Source organism: Durio zibethinus, chromosome 13, assembly GCF_047325235.1.
Source record: "Durio zibethinus cultivar Kanyao isolate XHJ-2024 chromosome 13, ASM4732523v1, whole genome shotgun sequence".
NCBI classification, from domain to species: Eukaryota; Viridiplantae; Streptophyta; class Magnoliopsida; order Malvales; family Malvaceae; genus Durio; species Durio zibethinus.
This window is the reverse complement of record NC_143174.1, coordinates 4,557,451-4,577,365: the sequence shown is the minus strand read 5'-3', so window position 1 is coordinate 4,577,365 and position 19,915 is coordinate 4,557,451. Positions and strand designations below refer to the sequence as shown.

The 19,915-nt window shown below is 29.6% G+C and overlaps 3 protein-coding genes and 1 pseudogene across 4 annotated transcripts; all 4 read left to right on the top strand.

Annotated features, from left to right (window-relative positions):
• The first annotated feature begins 960 nt into the window (after positions 1-960).
• LOC111304428 (pentatricopeptide repeat-containing protein At1g31790 pseudogene) lies at positions 961-2,925 on the top strand (annotated as a pseudogene). The gene has a single exon (XR_016327073.1). The product of XR_016327073.1 is annotated as a pentatricopeptide repeat-containing protein At1g31790 pseudogene (transcript).
• Positions 2,926-6,600: 3,675 nt separating this feature from the next.
• On the top strand, positions 6,601-8,438 carry LOC111304427 (epoxide hydrolase 1-like). Its single transcript, XM_022900978.2, has 3 exons — positions 6,601-7,180; positions 7,507-7,748; positions 7,914-8,438. The coding sequence occupies exons 1-3, from the start codon at positions 6,710-6,712 to the stop codon at positions 8,161-8,163; spliced, it is 963 nt and encodes a 320-aa protein (XP_022756713.1). The 5' UTR covers positions 6,601-6,709; the 3' UTR covers positions 8,164-8,438.
• Positions 8,439-10,037: 1,599 nt separating this feature from the next.
• LOC111304426 (pentatricopeptide repeat-containing protein At1g31790-like) lies at positions 10,038-11,694 on the top strand. Its single transcript, XM_022900977.2, has one exon. The coding sequence runs from the start codon at positions 10,273-10,275 to the stop codon at positions 11,506-11,508; it is 1,236 nt and encodes a 411-aa protein (XP_022756712.1). The 5' UTR covers positions 10,038-10,272; the 3' UTR covers positions 11,509-11,694.
• Positions 11,695-15,435: 3,741 nt separating this feature from the next.
• On the top strand, positions 15,436-17,264 carry LOC111303953 (epoxide hydrolase 1-like). Its single transcript, XM_022900509.2, has 3 exons — positions 15,436-16,017; positions 16,333-16,574; positions 16,740-17,264. Exons 1-3 carry the CDS (start codon positions 15,547-15,549, stop codon positions 16,987-16,989), a joined length of 963 nt encoding a protein of 320 aa, XP_022756244.1. The 5' UTR covers positions 15,436-15,546; the 3' UTR covers positions 16,990-17,264.
• The last annotated feature ends 2,651 nt before the right edge of the window (positions 17,265-19,915 follow it).

Below are 19,915 nucleotides of genomic sequence, written 5' to 3'. Positions count from 1 at the left end.
TTACTAATTTCTTGTTAGAAAACCTTAAGAAAATAGAAATAATAAATATATATAATTTTTAGACGTAAATAATATTATTTTAAAAGTAATTATGCTTATACGATATAAAATATAAAAAATTTTCAAATCAAAATTAGTAAAATTGATCATGTAAAAATATTTATCTGTAATAAATGAATAATTAAAATTTTTTATTAAAAGAATTATGATATTTTGTATAATTATATTTTTCTGTTCAAACAAGTTATTGAGAATAAAATTAATATTATTTTATTTTATTTCAAAAATATATTAAATAAAAGATTAAAAAAATAAATTTATTTATTAAACAAATTCAAATATCCAATTTTTAACTTTTAAAATTATTTAACTCATTAAAAAAATTTCTAACAAACCCAAATAATTTGCTCCATTTTAACACTTAAATTAATTACTTAAATAACATAAATAATTTCTTTTAAATTATATACAAATAATTTTTTTATTTAATATAAGATACTTCATATTTTAAACTACTAATATTTTCTGCTTTCGCCGGTTGCTTACCTTAACATGACGGAATTTTTTATGGAATCTCAAAAGAACTGATCTCAGTCACCAGAAAATTATAGCAAATTAGTGGCCTATAAACTTTTTTGAGGTGGTCCTGATGACCTCAACAGAACATGGTGGTAGATCATGAAACTGATGTTCAACACACATTCAGGTTTGGTTGGTAACACCATATAATTGTTCAGGGTATTTTACTAAACAGAGATTCATGGGAAGTTGCTTTGGATGTTATTCCTGTGAAACATTTTGAAGAATCGATTTGACACACCATTGAACATATTTTTATCAATATTTTACTGATTTTTCAATTTTATGAGTGAAATTTCTCTATGGAATAGGTGGATTTGTTTTCTTCATCTCTTCCTCTTTGGCTGGTATTGAGAATCAAGTTGGTGTATATCATCCTCGTCCATACAGTACATTTGCAATAGGGAACTCTTCTTCATTCGTTGATCCCTGATAATTCGAACCGAACATGAACGTGAAAAAACCAAAAAATCTAAAATTAATGCTTGTAACTGAAACCCTCTAAATTCCCCTCTCCAGTTATAAATTTTGCCTTTTGGTTAGGTAGATAAAACTGAAAGTAAATCAGGTTGAAGAATTTAGCCTTTTTTATTTTTCCAATTTATTTTTGGGCAAACATTTTGTTTGGGATATAGTATTTAGATAAAATATGATTTTCATATGTACATTGGATCATTTGGAGATATGTGCCCTCAACTCGTGATTGAGTCCATAAAATTAGTCAAAACTCAAAAGACACTTCCTAAATCTGATTTCTGTACGTTACTCCTCTCAAACGCAACGTTATTCTTCTCCTCGGCCTTTCTCATAGGTATAGTTTCTGTCAAACAGATGAAACATTGTTTTTTTTCTTATCAGAAATGGATGTGGTTTCCCAATGTCTCCCTAAGATTTTACATTCCAACAAGTTTTTGCTCAACTCTCAAGCCATCTCAACACCAACCAAATCCGAACGGCAGATTCAATTGCCCCCTCGAATTCTGAAACAATCGTCGAAAACAACACCACCAGCCATTCCTACTCCAACTAGCAAACCCATGTCGACCAACCCAAGTACTAGCAGCCACACAACCTCCGATATTTTGCGCTTAATGGATAGCCTTTCCCTTCCCATACCACCTGATATATATGCTTCCCTGATCAAAGAATGTACCATCACCCGCCACTCCCGGAGGGCTCTCGAGTTACATGCACACATCAAAAAGAGCCGTATCAAGCTCTCCTTACCTTTGCTTAACCGCCTCCTTCTCATGCATGTCTCATGCGGTCACCTGGAACTTGCCCGTCAGTTGTTCGATCAGATGTTTCTTAGAGACTTCAACTCTTGGGCAATCATGATTGTTGCATGTCTCCACGCTGGTGACTCTGAACAGGCTATTACTTATTTCGTGCTTATGGAACAGCGCAATCTTATCTTCAAATTTCCTGCCTGGATCATCGTATGTCTTCTCAAGTCATGTGTTTTGACAAATAATATGGAATTAGGAAAGCAACTGCATGGGCAGTTACTCATGTTGTGTTTTAGCAATGATTTGTCTCTATCTGGGTCCTTAATCAACTTTTATGGAAACTTCAGTTGCCTAGATGATGCCAACTATGTATTTAATCAATTGTCACGACGTAATACTGTGACTTGGACATCAAAAATCGTAAATAGCTGTAGGGAGGATCAATTCAGTAAGGTTATTGATGATTTTATTGAGATGGGCAGACAGGGTATTAAGAAAAATAGCTTTACTTTTTCAAGTGTTTTAAAGGCATGTGCTGGGATGAATGATGACGGTATGTCCGGTCGGCAGGTTCATGCCAATGCTATCAAGCTTGGTTTAGAATCAGATGTTTTCATACAATGCGGATTGATCAACATGTATGGTAAATGCAGATTGGTGAAAGATGCTGAAAAGGCATTTGAGATTGTTGGTGATAAAAGAAACATAGCATGTTGGAATGCCATGCTTCTGGGCTATGTACATAATGAGTTCTGTATTCAGGCCATTAAACTTCTGTATCGAATGAAAGAAGCTGGAATCAAGGTTCAAGAATCATTGATCAATGATGTAAGGATTGCTTGTGCTAGTACAAAACTAGAAATATGACAGAGATAGCTGAATCACGAACTTGTAAATCATATATTTATTGTCAAGTGATGTTGTCTCACATCTTTTAAGTTTAGGATTACATGTGATCTTATATTCAATTTGGGTCTCACCACCTATTACAATTGATTTTAAATTTGATGCTTAAAATGATATTAGAATCAGGTTCTCTTATGTTCTTTCTGCTTTGTATCTCTTCTGAACACTTGATAGTTATGCTCATATGTGGTGGGTACATGCGTTTATATCTTTCTGAGTTTGTTACATGGTAGCTGCGCCTACGAGTGACTTCACTTTGGTTAAATCTTGAAATGTCTGCGATCGTATATTGAAATTGGATTTTTTCATTTATTGCCAATCGATTTTTTGTCTAATGTTTAACATTGCTATACTTTCAACTCTTGTATGTCATTGTATATATGCTTTGTATCAACGCCACAAATTGCAGATTATTATTTATGAACTTTAACACGAAGCCAGCTACTTATTATATTTGGGCATTGCCGATGGGTGAGCATGTTTTTTCCAAATTAATGTTGCAAGAACATTAAAACTTAAGGTTAAAAGAGCAGTGGTTGATCTCCCATATACTGTCACAAATGAGCTGCTGAAATGTGAAATTGAGGAGGAAAAGAATTTCACGAGCAACAACCATTCCTTGAGGAGGAAAAGAATTTCACGAGCAACAACCATTCCTCTGAATATGAAATTTAGATGTCCATTTACTGGTTTTAATTTCATATATAATTGAATGTGGATTGTGCAATTGTATGTTTTCATGCAGATGTTTTAAATTGATATTTTTTTAAATAAATATTAGTTGCCTTATGGTAGGCTAGCTGATATGGATTGGTTCATCTGGAACCAACATAATCACAATTTAACATGATTTTATTAAAAAAAAAAAAAAGCTTAATGTACAAATTGTATTCACTTATAATACATTTAATAAAATTATAAGTAAAAATTTGAAATAATATATTACTATATTATTATAATTATTCATGATAAATTTTAATAGTTTTAAAAATATTTTTTTAAAAATTATGATTTTCAAGAAAAATTGATAGTTTCAACTTTTCCCCAAAAATATTTTTTTTGAAATTTTATTTTTAAGAAAAATTGATACTTTCAACTTTTTTCAAAAAAATATTTCTTGAAACTTTGATTTTCAAAGAAAATTGATACTTTCAACTTTTTCCCAAAATATTTTTTTTTGGTTTTTATTTAAAGAAAATAGAATAATAAAATAAATAAAAAAAGTAAAACAAAAATAAAAATAAAATAAGGATAAAAAGAATATTAAATAAACCTAATCTAATAAAAAAAATAAAAAAAATAAACAAATAAATAAATTCAAAAAAAAAAAACCTGGAGCGGCTCGAAGTACGGCTCGGCTCGGCTCGGCTCAAGGAAGAGAAAATGACTTGGAGAAGCGGCTTAAAACCTCGGCTCGACTCGGCTATCGACTCAGAGGAAGGAGACACGCGCGGGTCAGGAAGCGGGTCGACGCTCGGGTAGGATTTGATCTTGACAAAACGCGTGGATCTTCTGGATTACTTAAGGCAAAAATGACGTCGTTTTGGGATGGTATATAAGGCTCTTCCCTCTGTTTTTCGGTAGAAACCCTTTCCCCTCTCTCTTTCTTCTTTCCTTTTTCTCTCGCTTCTCTCCAAACGGTCGAAGAACTCCGGTTAAATATTCATCGAATTCTGAGATTTTCGTCAAAATCTGGATTTTCAGTCGGAAGTTCGTCGAAAAGTTGGTCGATTTTCTGGATCCTTCATTGGAAACTAGGCAGCTCGTCCAAAACTTCAAAGTTGGCCGGAATCATCGTCGAAAAATGCAAGTTTCGTCGAAAAATTCAACCGAAATCTGAAATTTTCCAAAAATTTCCAGAAAAAAAATCACCAAAAATCTCCAAAAAATTTCTACTAACTCTTAGAACACTTTTAAACATTTTCTTAGCCTTCTATACTCTTCTATATGCCTCTTTTCTCTCAAATCAGTAGCTTTTTGCTCACTGGTTTTTTATGTGTTTTGTTTTGTTCCAGAGGGTCCTTTTTATAGGAATTGATCAGGAGTTTCTGATCAATCCCAATTCTTCTTTGGATCGGGATTCAATCATTGAATCCAACATGGACTCTTCTGATTGAATCCCAATCCAATTTTCAGCCAGATAAATAAAAAAAAATTAAAAAAAATCAAATGAAAATAAATCAGATAAATCAAAAAAATTAACAGATAAATTAAAATTAAATAACAGATAATTACATAAATATTAACAGGAAAAAAAAGAAGAAAAAAAATAATAATAAAGATATATACATATTAATAAATACATAAATCTAAGATAATAATAATAATAATAATAAAAGAAAAGAAAAATATATATACATATATAAAATAATAAAAATAAAAATAAAAATAAATTAAAAAAATAAAAAGAAAATGAAGAGAAAAAGAAAAGAAAAAAAAATATAGACTTACCCATTTAGACTAGATCAAATTAAGTGTCTACAGTGATAATTAAATAACATATAGTATATACTACATATAATATTGAAATAGTTTATAATAGTATACCATTATATACTACATATAACATATGTATTAATTTTACTATGTAAGTTAAACTTACTTGGATTCATGTGTAACTATTTAAAATCATATTAATCCGAATCGAATTATTATAATCACATTAACTATTTAAAACTTACTTATGATCGTATCAGATACTTAATTAAAATCCCTACATATATCATCTTATTCACATGAAGAAAACTTGATTTTTTTTTTTTAAAGGACAACCAAGTCTTAAATTTGTGAATGATAACTATTAAACTTCTTTTTATCAAAGATGAAAGTAATAATTTATATATAAAAAAAGCCAAATTTAAAGTGAAAAAATGAAAAATAAATAAGAGTGGATAAAAAAAATGAAAAAAAAAAAAGGTGTTTGATAAGAGAGAAAAATGTAGAGAAAGAAAATGAAGCGGATTGTCATTTTTATCCTTACTCTTAATAACAAATTATTTCAAATTAAAAAGATTGATGTATAGAAAATGGAAAACATATAACTAAGTGTGTATATTTATAAGATTCTTGAATTTTTTAAAATTTTAATTTTTTTAACTTATAAAAGTATAATTAATAAAATAACATAAACTTGTTTTCTTTTTTTTTTAATTTTTCTCAAAAACTCTATAAAATAATAAATAGAAAGAAATTTTTTTCACTTTTCCATCTTTTTTATGATTCTATCAAACATACTAATAAAAAAAATATTTTTTTCAGTTTTTATTTTATATCTCTCACTAATTTTTTATCTTTTTATTTTTCCATCAAATTATCAAAGTTTAAATGACGTTTACTCCTATTTTTTCTAAATAAATAAATTTCACTAATAGCTAACAGCAAATCATACCTAAATAATAATAACAATAATAATAACTAAATGCAAATCGTTGGGCATGTGAACACGTCTCGTCCGAAGGTAAATAAATGCTTATTGATTGTCATCGTTTTCGGTTGGCTAAAATATTAAAAAAAAAAGTCTTTGGATTATTTTTTTAATAAAATTATATGTTTTTTTATTATATTTAATAAATTTTGTTTATTTATATTAAATAAAATTTTATTTCAAATAATAAATTAATTTATATTAAAATCTTATTTAAATGTAAATTAAAAGTTAAAGATTTATTTGAATATAAATTAAAATTTAAAAATTAATTTAAATATAAATTAAAGATAAAAAATTATTTGAATCTAATAAAAATATAAAAATTTATTTAAATAAATTTACAAAATCTAGTAACTTTTAAGTTATTTTAGCATTTTCGGTTCTCATCAGTGACGTATTCTTTTTACGACAAATGGATAGGATTTGAAGGATAAGAAGTGGCTGCAGCCCCCAAACCAAACTCGTTCTTAAATCGGAAATTTAAGCCATCACCGCTCATAATTTCTTCTCTATAAATACCAATAGCTGAAGAAAGTAGTAGACATTGAACTGAATCAGAGAAATTAAGATGGAGGGGATTCAGCACAAAACAGTGAGAGTAAATGGCATAAACATGCACTTAGCAGAGAAAGGGGAAGGCCCAGTGATACTATTCCTTCATGGTTTCCCTGAGCTCTGGTACTCTTGGCGTCACCAGATCAATGGTTTAGCCTCCCTTGGCTACCGAGCCTTGGCCCCTGACCTCCGTGGCTATGGCGAAACCGATGCACCACCCTCCATCGCTAGCTACACTTGCTTCCACCTCGTGGGGGACCTCATCGCCCTCCTTGACGCCGTTGCACCGGATCAGAATAAGGTGTTCGTGGTTGGTCATGATTGGGGTGCCATCATTGCTTGGTACTTGTGCTTGTTCAGACCGGACAGAGTGAAAGCTTTGTTCAATTTGAGTGTGCCGTTTATTCCTTATAATCCAAGATTTAAACCCATCGAGACCTGGCAATCTTTCTTTGGGAATGACCATTACATCGTCAGGTTTCAGGTTGAATTCTTTTGTGTTTTTCATTAACCAAATAATTTCCTTATTTGTTTGTTCTTTTTCTTTTCTCTCTCTCACTCTTTTGCTTCCAATTGTGATCCATAAATTGGGTCATATGAATTGTTTCTTTTGGTGTGTGTGTGTATATATATATATATATATATATTGTCGACAGGGATTTAAATCTTAGATTTTGTCCTTCTTTGATCTTTGATTCTTTAAATCTTTGATCTCTTCTTTATCCTAAACTCGATTGACTTAGATGGTAGCTCTCTTCCAAGAAAAGAAGAGAAAAATGTGATCTATGTTTGATGGTAACAATGGTGCAGGAGCCTGGAGTAATGGAAGCAGAATTTGCAGAGATTGGTGTGGGAAGAGCTGTATTGGAGTTACTATCGTACCGTGTACCAGATCCTCCTTATTTACCAAAAGGAAATCTGTTCGGGCATCCATTAGATGATCCAGTTAATTTGCCCCCTTGGTTATCACACCAAGATGCCAACTACTATGCCACCCAATTTGAGAAAACCGGCATTAGTAGTGCTCTCAACTATTACCGTAACTTTGATCGGTACGTTTATCAAATTTCTTAATATTTTCCCGCTTTAACTATTAATTCTGGCTTCTTCAACTTTTCGTCCATTGGGAAGCCCGATTCCTGATCATTGATCTCTTTGTTCAACCCGCATTTCCTGATCGTTAATCTCCTTTTTCTTTCTCTTTCTCTTGATCACAGAAACTGGGAACTATCAGCCCCATGGTCTGGAAGTGAAATTAAGGTCCCCGTAAAGTTTGTGATGGGTAATCTCGATCTTGTTTACACTATGCCTGGTATGAAGGAATACATTCACAATGGCGCGTTCAAGAGAGATGTACCATTTCTGGAGGAAGCAGTTGTAATGAAAGGAGTTACTCACTGGATCAACCAAGAAAAGCCTGATGACATCAACAAACAAATGTTTGATTTCTTCTCCAAGTTCCATTAATTTGTTCTCCAGTGTGTTTAATTATAGCAATAACTTGAATTCCCACTTGTCTTATCATAATGTAATCTTTATTCAACATATCTTGTTGGGTGGAATTTTCATTGTCTTGTTTGTGATGATCCAACGCTGCCAGAGAGTGATTGTGAAGATTCTCTCCAGTGATAAATCTGCAATAAACAGTGGTGGAGCTAGAGTGGGGCAGGCGGGGCCATGGCCTCCAAAAACTTTTTACCTCCATATTATATAATGATCAGTCTCTATTAATTATTAATTTAGTTTTTTTTTTTTTGAAATTATTGTTTGATCCCTCTTTTATTAATTTCTTGTTAGAAAACCTTAAGAAAATAGAAATAATAAATATATATAATTTTAAGACATAAATAATATTATTTTAAAAGTAATTATGTTTATACGATATAATAAAATTTTAAAATTTTTCAAATCAAAATCAGTAAAATTGATCATGTAAAATATTTATTTGTAATAAATGAATAATTACAAATTTTTATTAAAAAAATTATAATAATTTGTATAATTCCGTTTTTCTGTTCAAACAAGTTATTGAGAATAAAATTAATATTATTTTATTTTATTTCAAAAATATATTAAATAAAAGATTACAAAAATAAATTTATTTATTAAACAAATTCAAGTATCCAATTTTTAACTTTTAAAATTATTTAACTCATTAGAAAAATTTCTAACAAACCCAAATAATTTGCTCCATTTTAACACTTAAATTAATTACTTAAATAACATAAATAATTTCTTTTAAATTATATACAAATAATTTTTTTATTTAATATAAGATACTTCATATTTTAAACTACTAATATTTTCTGCTTTCGCCGGTTGCTTACCTTAACATGACGGAATTTTTTATGGTATCTCAAAAGAACTGATCTCAGTCACCAGAAAATTATAGCAAATTAGTGGCCTATAAACTTTTTTGAGGTGGTCCTGATGACCTCAACAGAACATGGTGGTAGATCATGAAACTGATGTTCAACACACATTCAGGTTTGGTTGGTAACAGCATATAATTGTTCAGGGTATTTTACTAAACAGAGATTCATGGGAAGTTGCTTTGGATGTTATTCCTGTGAAACATTTTGAAGAATCGATTTGACACACCATTGAACATATTTTTATCAATATTTTACTGATTTTTCAATTTTATGAGTGAATTTCCTCTATGGAATAGGTGGATTTGTTTTCTTCATCTCTTCCTCTTTAGCTGGTATTGAGAATCAAGTTGGTGTATATCATCCTCGTCCATACAGTACATTTGCAATAGGGAACTCTTCTTCATTCGTTGATCCCTGATAATTCGAACCGAACGTGAACGTGAAAAAACCAAAAAATCTAAAATTAATGCTTGTAACTGAAACCCTCTAAATTCCTCTCTCCAGTTATAAAATTTGCCTTTTGGTTAGGTAGATAAAACTGGAAGTAAATCAGGTTGAAGAATTTAGCTCCTTTCTGTATTACATCTCCAATTCCATGGCCATAGCAATAAAGCTCGTATGTCCTCTTCTTTGTTTCACAAGTTTGATTTTTATATGGTAATCGTTGGGTTGTAAAATTGTTTATAACCAATCAAAGCTAGACTTAATAATTTATGTATATATATTATTTATTTCGTATCAAATATATATATAAAATATGAAATTATTTTATCATTTGATATTTTAAATATAACATGTATTTTTTAAAATTTTATTAAATATATATATGATTTTTTTATTAAAATTTTAAATAATATTATAATTTTATTTTTTAATATAATTTTCATATCATGTTATTATATTTAAAATTATCACGCCCTCAAACCTTTTTTATTTTTCCAATTTATTTTTGGGCATACATTTTGTCTGGGATATAGTATTTAGATAAAGTATGATTATCATATGTACATTGAATCATTTGGAGAGATGTGCCCTCAACTCGTGATTGAGTCCATAAAATTAGTCAAAACTCAAAAGGCACTTCCTTAATCTGATTTCTGTACGTTACTCCTCTCAAATGCAACGTTATTCTTCTCCTCAGCCTTTCTCATAGGTATAGTTTCTGTCAAACAGATGAAACATTGTTTTTTTCTTATCAGAAATGGATGTGGTTTCCCAATGTCTCCCTAAGATTTTACATTCCAACAAGTTTTTGCTCAACTCTCAAGCCATCTCAACACCAACCAAATCCGAACGGCAGATTCAATTGCCCCCTCGAATTCTGAAACAATCGTCGAAAACAACACCACCAGCCATTCCTACTCCAACTAGCAAACCCATGTCGACCAACCCAAGTACTAGCAGCCACACAACCTCCGATATTTTGCGCTTAATGGATAGCCTTTCCCTTCCCATACCACCTGATATATATTCTTCCCTGATCAAAGAATGTACCATCACCCGCCACTCCCGCAGGGCTCTTGAGTTACATGCACACATCAAAAAGAGCCGTATCAAGCTCTCCTTACCTTTGCTTAACCGCCTCCTTCTCATGCATGTCTCATGCGGTCACCTGGAAATTGCCCGTCAGTTGTTCGATCAGATGTTTCTTAGAGACTTCAACTCTTGGGCAATCATGATTGTTGCATGTCTCCACGCTGGTGACTCTGAACAGGCTATTGCTTATTTCGTGCTTATGGAACAGCGCAATCTTATCTTCAAATTTCCTGCCTGGATCATCGTATGTCTTCTCAAGTCATGTGTTTTGACAAATAATATGGAATTAGGAAAGCAACTGCATGGGCAGTTACTCAAGTTGGGTTTTAGCAATGATTTGTCTCTATCTGGGTCCTTAATCAACTTTTATGGAAACTTCAGTTGCCTAGATGATGCCAACTATGTATTTAATCAATTGTCACGACGTAATACTGTGACTTGGACAGCAAAAATCGTTAATAGCTGTAGGGAGGATCAATTCAGTAAGGTTATTGATGATTTTATTGAGATGGGCAGACAGGGTATTAAGAAAAATAGCTTTACTTTTTCAAGTGTTTTAAAGGCATGTGCTGGGATGAATGATGACGGTATGTCCGGTCGGCAGGTTCATGCCAATGCTATCAAGCTTGGTTTAGAATCAGATGTTTTCATACAATGCGGATTGATCAACATGTATGGTAAATGCAGATTGGTGAAAGATGCTGAAAAGGCATTTGAGATTGTTGGTGATAAAAGAAACATAGCATGTTGGAATGCCATGCTTCTGGGCTATGTACATAATGAGTTCTGTATTCAGGCCATTAAACTTCTGTATCGAATGAAAGAAGCTGGAATCAAGGTTCAAGAATCATTGATCAATGATGTAAGGATTGCTTGTGCTAGTACAAAACTAGAAATATGACAGAGATAGCTGAATCACGAACTTGTAAATCATATATTTATTGTCAAGTGATGTTGTCTCACATCTTTAAGTTTAGGATTACATGTGATCTTATATTCAATTTGGGTCTCACCACCTATTACAATTGATTTTAAATTTGATGCTTAAAATGATATTAGAATCAGGTTCTCTTATGTTCTTTCTGCTTTATATCTCTTCTGAACACTTGATAGTTATGCTTATATGTGGTGGGTACATGCGTTTATATCTTTCTGAGTTTGTTACATGGTAGCTGCGCCTACGAGTGACTTCACTTTGGTTAAATCTTGAAATGTCTGCGATCGTATATTGAAATTGGATTTTTTCATTTATTGCCAATCGATTTTTCGTCTAATGTTTAACATTGCTATACTTTCAACTCTTGTATGTCATTGTATATATGCTTTGTATCAACGCCACAAATTGCAGATTATTATTTATGAACTTTAACACGAAGCCAGCTACTTATTATATTTGGGCATTGCCGATGGGTGAGCATGTTTTTTGTTTCCAAATTAATGTTGCAAGAACATTAAAACTTAAGGTTAAAAGAGCAGTGGTTGATCTCCCATATACTGTCACAAATGAGCTGCTGAAATGTGAAATTGAGGAGGAAAAGAATTTCACGAGCAACAACCATTCCTCTGAATATGAAATTTAGATGTCCATTTACTGGTTTTAATTTCATATATAACTGAATGTGGATTGTGTAATTGTATGTTTTCATGCAGATGTTTTAAATTGATATTTTTTTGAATAAATATTAGTTGCCTTATGGTAGGCTAGCTGATATGGATTGGTTCATCTGGAACCAACATAATCACAATTTAACATGATTTTATTAAAAAAAAAAAAGCTTAATGTACAAATTGTATTCACTTATAATACATTTAATAAAATTATAAGTAAAAATTTGAAATAATATATTACTATATTATTATAATTATTCATGATAAATTTTAATATTTTTAAAAATATTTTTTTGAAAATTTTGATTTTCAAGAAAAATTGATAGTTTCAATTTTTCCCCAAAAATATTTTTTTTGAAATTTTATTTTTAAGAAAAATTGATACTTTCAACTTTTTTCAAAAAAATATTTCTTGAAACTTTGATTTTCAAGAAAAATTGATACTTTCAACTTTTCCCCAAAATATTATTTTTTGGTTTTTATTTAAAGAAAATAGAATAATAAAATAAAATAAAATAAAGTAAAACAAAAATAAAAATAAAATAAAGATAAAAAGAATATTAAATAAACCTAATCTAATAAAAAAAATAAAAAAAATAAACAAATAAATAAATTCAAAAAAAAAAAACCTGGAGCGGCTCGAAGTACGGCTCGGCTCAAGGAAAAGAAAATGACTTGGAGAAGCGGCTTAAAACCTCGGCTCGACTCGGCTATCGACTCGGAGGAAGGAGACACACGCGGGTCAGGAAGCGGGTCAACGCTCGGGTAGGGTCTGATCTTGACAAAACGCGTGGATCTTCTGGATTACTTAAGGCAAAAATGACGTCGTTTTGGGATGGTATATAAGGCTCTTCCCTCTGTTTTTCGGTAGAAACCCTTTCCCCTCTCTCTCTCTTCTTTCCTTTTTCTCTCGCTTCTCTCTAAACGGTCGAAGAACTCCGGTTAAATATTCATCGAATTTTGAGATTTTCGTCAAAATCTGAATTTTCGGTCGGAAGTTCGTCGAAAAGTTGGTCGATTTCTGGATCCTTCATCGGAAACTGGGCAGCTCGTCGAAAACTTCAAAGTTGGCCGGAATCATCGTCGAAAAATACAAGTTTCACCGAAAAATTCAACCGGAATCTGAAATTTTCCAAAAATTTCCAGAAAAAAAATCACCAAAAATCTCCAAAAAATTTTTGCTAACTCTTAGAACACTTTTAAACATTTTCTTAGCCTTCTATACTCTTCTATATGCCTCTTTTCTCTCAAATCAGTAGCTTTTTGCTCATTGATTTTTTATGTGTTTTGTTTTGTTCCAGAGGGTCCTTTTTATAGGGATTGATCAGGAGTTTCTGATCAATCCCAATTCTTCTTTGGATCGGGATTCAATCATTGAATCCAACATGGACTCTTCTGATTGAATCCCAATCCAATTTTCAGCCAGATAAATAAAAAAATTAAAAAAAATCAAATGAAAATAAATCAGATAAATCAAAAAAATTAACAGATAAAATAAAATTAAATAACAGATAATTACATAAATATTAACAGGAAAAAAAAGAAGAAAAAAAATAATAATAAAGATATATACATATTAATAAATACATAAATCTAAGATAATAATAATAATAATAATAATAAAAAAGAAAAATATATATACATATATAAAATAATAATAATAAAAATAAAATAAAATAAAAATGTAAAAACAAAATAAAAATAAATTAAAAAAATAAAAATAAAATGAAGAGAAAAAGAAAAGAAAAAAAAATATAGACTTATCCATTTGGACCAGGCCAAATTGATCCGAGCCTAGACCAAATTGGGTGTCTACAGTGATAATTAAATAACATATAGTATATACTACATATAATATTGAAATAGTTTATAATAGTATACTATTATATACTACATATAACATATGTATTAATTTTACTATGTAAGTTAAACTTACTTGCATTCATGTGTAACTATTTAAAATCATATTAATCCGAATCGAATTATTATAATCACATTAACTATTTAAAACTTACTTATGATCGTATCAGATACTTAATTAAAATCCTTACATATATCATCTTATTCACATGAAGAAAACTTGATTTTTTTTTTTTAAAGGACAACCAAGTCTTAAATTTGTGAATGATAACTATTAAACTTCTTTTTATCAAAGATGAAAGTAATAATTTATATATAAAAAAAGCCAAATTTAAAGTGAAAAAATGAAAAATAAATAAGAGTGGATAAAAAAAATGAAAAAAAAAAAAGGTGTTTGATAAGAGAGAAAAATGTAGAGAAAGAAAATGAAGCGGATTGTCATTTTTATCCTTACTCTTAATAACAAATTATTTCAAATTAAAAAGATTGATGTATAGAAAATGGAAAACATATAACTAAGTGTGTATATTTATAAGATTCTTGAATTTTTTAAAATTTTAATTTTTTTAACTTATAAAAGTATAATTAATAAAATAACATAAACTTGTTTTCTTTTTTTTTTTAATTTTTCTCAAAAACTCTATAAAATAATAAATAGAAAGAAATTTTTTTTCACTTTTCCATCTTTTTTATGATTCTATCAAACATACTAATAAAAAAAATATTTTTTTCAGTTTTTATTTTATATCTCTCACTAATTTTTTATCTTTTTATTTTTCCATCAAATTATCAAAGTTTAAATGACGTTTACTCCTATTTTTTCTAAATAAATAAATTTCACTAATAGCTAACAGCAAATCATACCTAAATAATAATAACAATAATAATAACTAAATGCAAATCGTTGGGCATGTGAACACGTCTCGTCCGAAGGTAAATAAATGCTTATTGATTGTCATCGTTTTCGGTTGGCTAAAATATTAAAAAAAAAGTCTTTGGATTATTTTTTTAATTAAATTATATGTTTTTTTATTATATTTAATAAATTTTGTTTATTTATATTAAATAAAATTTTATTTCAAATAATAAATTAATTTATATTAAAATCTTATTTAAATGTAAATTAAAAGTTAAAGATTTATTTGAATATAAATTAAAATTTAAAAATTAATTTAAATATAAATTAAAGATAAAAAACTTATTTGAATCTAATAAAAATATAAAAATTTATTTAAATAAATTTACAAAATCTAGTAACTTTTAAGTTATTTTAGCATTTTCGGTTCTCATCAGTGACGTATTCTTTTTACGACAAATGGATAGGATTTGAAGGATAAGAAGTGGCTGCAGCCCCCAAACCAAACTCGTTCTTAAATCGGAAATTTAAGCCATCACCGCTCATAATTTCTTCTCTATAAATACCAATAGCTGAAGAAAGTAGTAGACATTGAACTGAATCAGAGAAATTAAGATGGAGGGGATTCAGCACAAAACAGTGAGAGTAAATGGCATAAACATGCACTTAGCAGAGAAAGGGGAAGGCCCAGTGATACTATTCCTTCATGGTTTCCCTGAGCTCTGGTACTCTTGGCGTCACCAGATCAATGGTTTAGCCTCCCTTGGCTACCGAGCCTTGGCCCCTGACCTCCGTGGCTATGGCGAAACCGATGCACCACCCTCCATCGCTAGCTACACTTGCTTCCACCTCGTGGGGGACCTCATCGCCCTCCTTGACGCCGTTGCACCGGATCAGAATAAGGTGTTCGTGGTTGGTCATGATTGGGGTGCCATCATTGCTTGGTACTTGTGCTTGTTCAGACCGGACAGAGTGAAAGCTTTGTTCAATTTGAGTGTGCCGTTTATTCCTTATAATCCAAGATTTAAACCCATCGAGACCTGGCAATCTTTCTTTGGGAATGACCATTACATCGTCAGGTTTCAGGTTGAATTCTTTTGTGTTTTTCATTAACCAAATAATTTCCTTTGTTCTTTTTCTTTTCTCTCTCTCACTCTTTTGCTTCCAATTGTGATCCATAAATTGGGTCATATGAATTGTTTCTTTTGGTGTGTGTGTGTGTATATATATATATATATTGTCTACAGGGATTTAAATCTTAGATTTTGTCCTTCTTTGATCTTTGATTCTTTAAATCTTTGATCTGTTCTTTATCCTAAACTCGATTGACTTAGATGGTAGCTCTCTTCCAAGAAAAGAAGAGAAAAATGTGATCTATGTTTGATGGTAACAATGGTGCAGGAGCCTGGAGTAATGGAAGCAGAATTTGCAGAGATTGGTGTGGGAAGAGCTGTATTGGAGTTACTATCGTACCGTGTACCAGATCCTCCTTATTTACCAAAAGGAAATCTGTTCGGGCATCCATTAGATGATCCAGTTAATTTGCCCCCTTGGTTATCACACCAAGATGCCAACTACTATGCCACCCAATTTGAGAAAACCGGCATTAGTGGTGCTCTCAACTATTACCGTAACTTTGATCGGTACGTTTATCAAATTTCTTAATATTTTCCCGCTTTAACTATTAATTCTGGCTTCTTCAACTTTTCGTCCATAGGGAAGCCCGATTCCTGATCATTGATCTCTTTCTTCAACCCGCATTTCCTGATCGTTAATCTCCTTTTTCTTTCTCTTTCTCTTGATCACAGAAACTGGGAACTATCAGCCCCATGGTCTGGAAGTCAAATTAAGGTCCCCGTAAAGTTTGTGATGGGTAATCTCGATCTTGTTTACACTATGCCTGGTATGAAGGAATACATTCACAATGGCGCGTTCAAGAGAGATGTACCATTTCTGGAGGAAGCAGTTGTAATGAAAGGAGTTACTCACTGGATCAACCAAGAAAAGCCTGATGACATCAACAAACAAATGTTTGATTTCTTCTCCAAGTTCCATTAATTTGTTCTCCAATGTGTTTAACTATTGCAATAACTTGAATTCCCACTTGTCTTATCATAATGTAATCTTTATTCAACATATCTTGTTGGGTGGAATTTTCATTATCTTGTTTGTGATGATCCAACGCTGCCAGAGAGTGACTCTGAAGATTCTCTCTAGTGATAAATCTGCAATAAACGGTGGTGGAGCTAGAGTGGGGCAGGCGGGGCCATGGCCTCCAAAAAATTTTTACCTCCATATTATATAATAATCAGTCTCTATTAATTATTAATTTAGTTTTTTTTTTTAAATTATTGTTTGATCCCTCTTTTACTAATTTCTTGTTAGAAAACCTTAAGAAAATAGAAATAATAAATATATATAATTTTTAGACGTAAATAATATTATTTTAAAAGTAATTATGCTTATACGATATAAAATATAAAAAATTTTCAAATCAAAATTAGTAAAATTGATCATGTAAAAATATTTATCTGTAATAAATGAATAATTACAATTTTTTATTAAAAGAATTATGATATTTTGTATAATTATATTTTTCTGTTCAAACAAGTTATTGAGAATAAAATTAATATTATTTTATTTTATTTCAAAAATATATTAAATAAAAGATTAAAAAAATAAATTTATTTATTAAACAAATTCAAATATTCAATTTTTAACTTTTAAAATTATTTAACTCATTAAAAAAATTTCTAACAAACCCAAATAATTTGCTCCATTTTAACACTTAAATTAATTACTTAAATAACATAAATAATTTCTTTTAAATTATATACAAATAATTTTTTTATTTAATATAAGAAACTTCATATTTTAAACTACTAATATTTTCTGCTTTCGCCGGTTGCTTACCTTAACATGACGAAATTTTTTATGGAATCTCAAAAGAACTGATCTCAGTCACCAGAAAATTATAGCAAATTAGTGGCCTATAAACTTTTTTGAGGTGGTCCTGATGACCTCAACAGAACATGGTGGTAGATCATGAAACTGATGTTCAACACACATTCAGGTTTGGTTGGTAACAGCATATAATTGTTCAGGGTATTTTACTAAACAGAGATTCATGGGAAGTTGCTTTGGATGTTATTCCTGTGAAACATTTTGAAGAATCGATTTGACACACCATTGAACATATTTTTATCAATATTTTACTGATTTTTCAATTTTATGAGTGAAATTTCTCTATGGAATAGGTGGATTTGTTTTCTTCATCTCTTCCTCTTTGGCTGGTATTGAGAATCAAGTTGGTGTATATCATCCTCGTCCATACAGTACATTTGCAATAGGGAACTCTTCTTCATTCGTTGATCCCTGATAATTCGAACCGAACGTGAACGTGAAAAAACCAAAAAATCTAAAATTAATGCTTGTAACTGAAACCCTCTAAATTCCCCTCTCCAGTTATAAATTTTGCCTTTTGGTTAGGTAGATAAAACTGAAAGTAAATCAGGTTGAAGAATTTAGCCTTTTTTATTTTTCCAATTTATTTTTGGGCAAACATTTTGTTTGGGATATAGTATTTAGATAAAATATGATTTTCATATGTACATTGGATCATTTGGAGATATGTGCCCTCAACTCGTGATTGAGTCCATAAAATTTCACGAACACCAACCATTCCTCTGAATATGAAATTTAGATGTCCATTTACTGGTTTTAATTTCATATATAATTGAATGTGGATTGTGCAATTGTATGTTTTCATGCAGATGTTTTAAATTGATATTTTTTTGAATAAATATTAGTTGCCTTATGGTAGGCTAGCTGATATGGATTGGTTCATCCGGAACCAACATAATCACAATTTAACATGATTTTATTAAAAAAAAAAAAGCTTAATGTACAAATTGTATTCACTTATAATACATTTAATAAAATTATAAGTAAAAATTTGAAATAATATATTACTATATTATTATAATTATTCATGATAAATTTTAATATTTTTAAAAATATATAATTGTATCATTATTAATATTATCAAGTACATTTTTAACTCAAATCCCAACATATTCCATCAAGACGGAATTACAATGGAGGCTGGGGCAGTTGCCTTAAGTGAAATCTTAAAATCTTTTTTAAATATAATATAAAATTAGAAAAAATTTTAATAATTTTACATTTTGCCCCCTCTAGATCGAATGTCAAAAATATGAATGAAAAGGATTTAGAAATATTATAAAGTATAAATGTACTTTTGTAGTAGAAAATTTCTTATTTAAAAAAAAATTTGGGGTATTATATATAAATATTAATAAATTTTGGTTTGTAAATAATTTAATTTATGTAAATCTTACTCTAACAAGCTAAAGTTATAACCTACCATTGTTTTTCTCCTTTGTTCTATTTATTTATTATCTTTTATTTTATTTTCAGACTTCATTTTTAATTTGTGACAAATACCCATTAACATTAATGTAAAATTATCCAAGTCAAACATAAAAATATTTGTAAAATAAAAAATAAGTAAAAATTAGAGCTAAAAAACTTTTGCAGCTTAAAACTACATAATAGGTGAAATGAAACAATCACAAAAAAAAAACCCATGATATAAAATTTTATTTTTAATATATTAAAGTACTCTCTTTTTTATTGTTTTTCTTTTATATGGACAATTTGATAAGGTGTTTATTTAATATTATTTAGAATTTTTAATAATATATTATTTAGTGTAAAATAATGATGTAGAGATATACTCTAATAAAATTTTAAATTTTAAAAAAGCTAGCATCAATTATAAATTTATTAAAAAAGTTAATATATATTTATGAAAGTAGCATGTTATTGATCTTATTTTGTATTTTTCATATGTTATTTTATGCATTATAAACTATAGATAAACTAAATTAGTATTTGATTTAAATTAATTAAAGACAAATATCTTAATAAAAGAAACTAAATTTTAAAAAAAATATCAAAA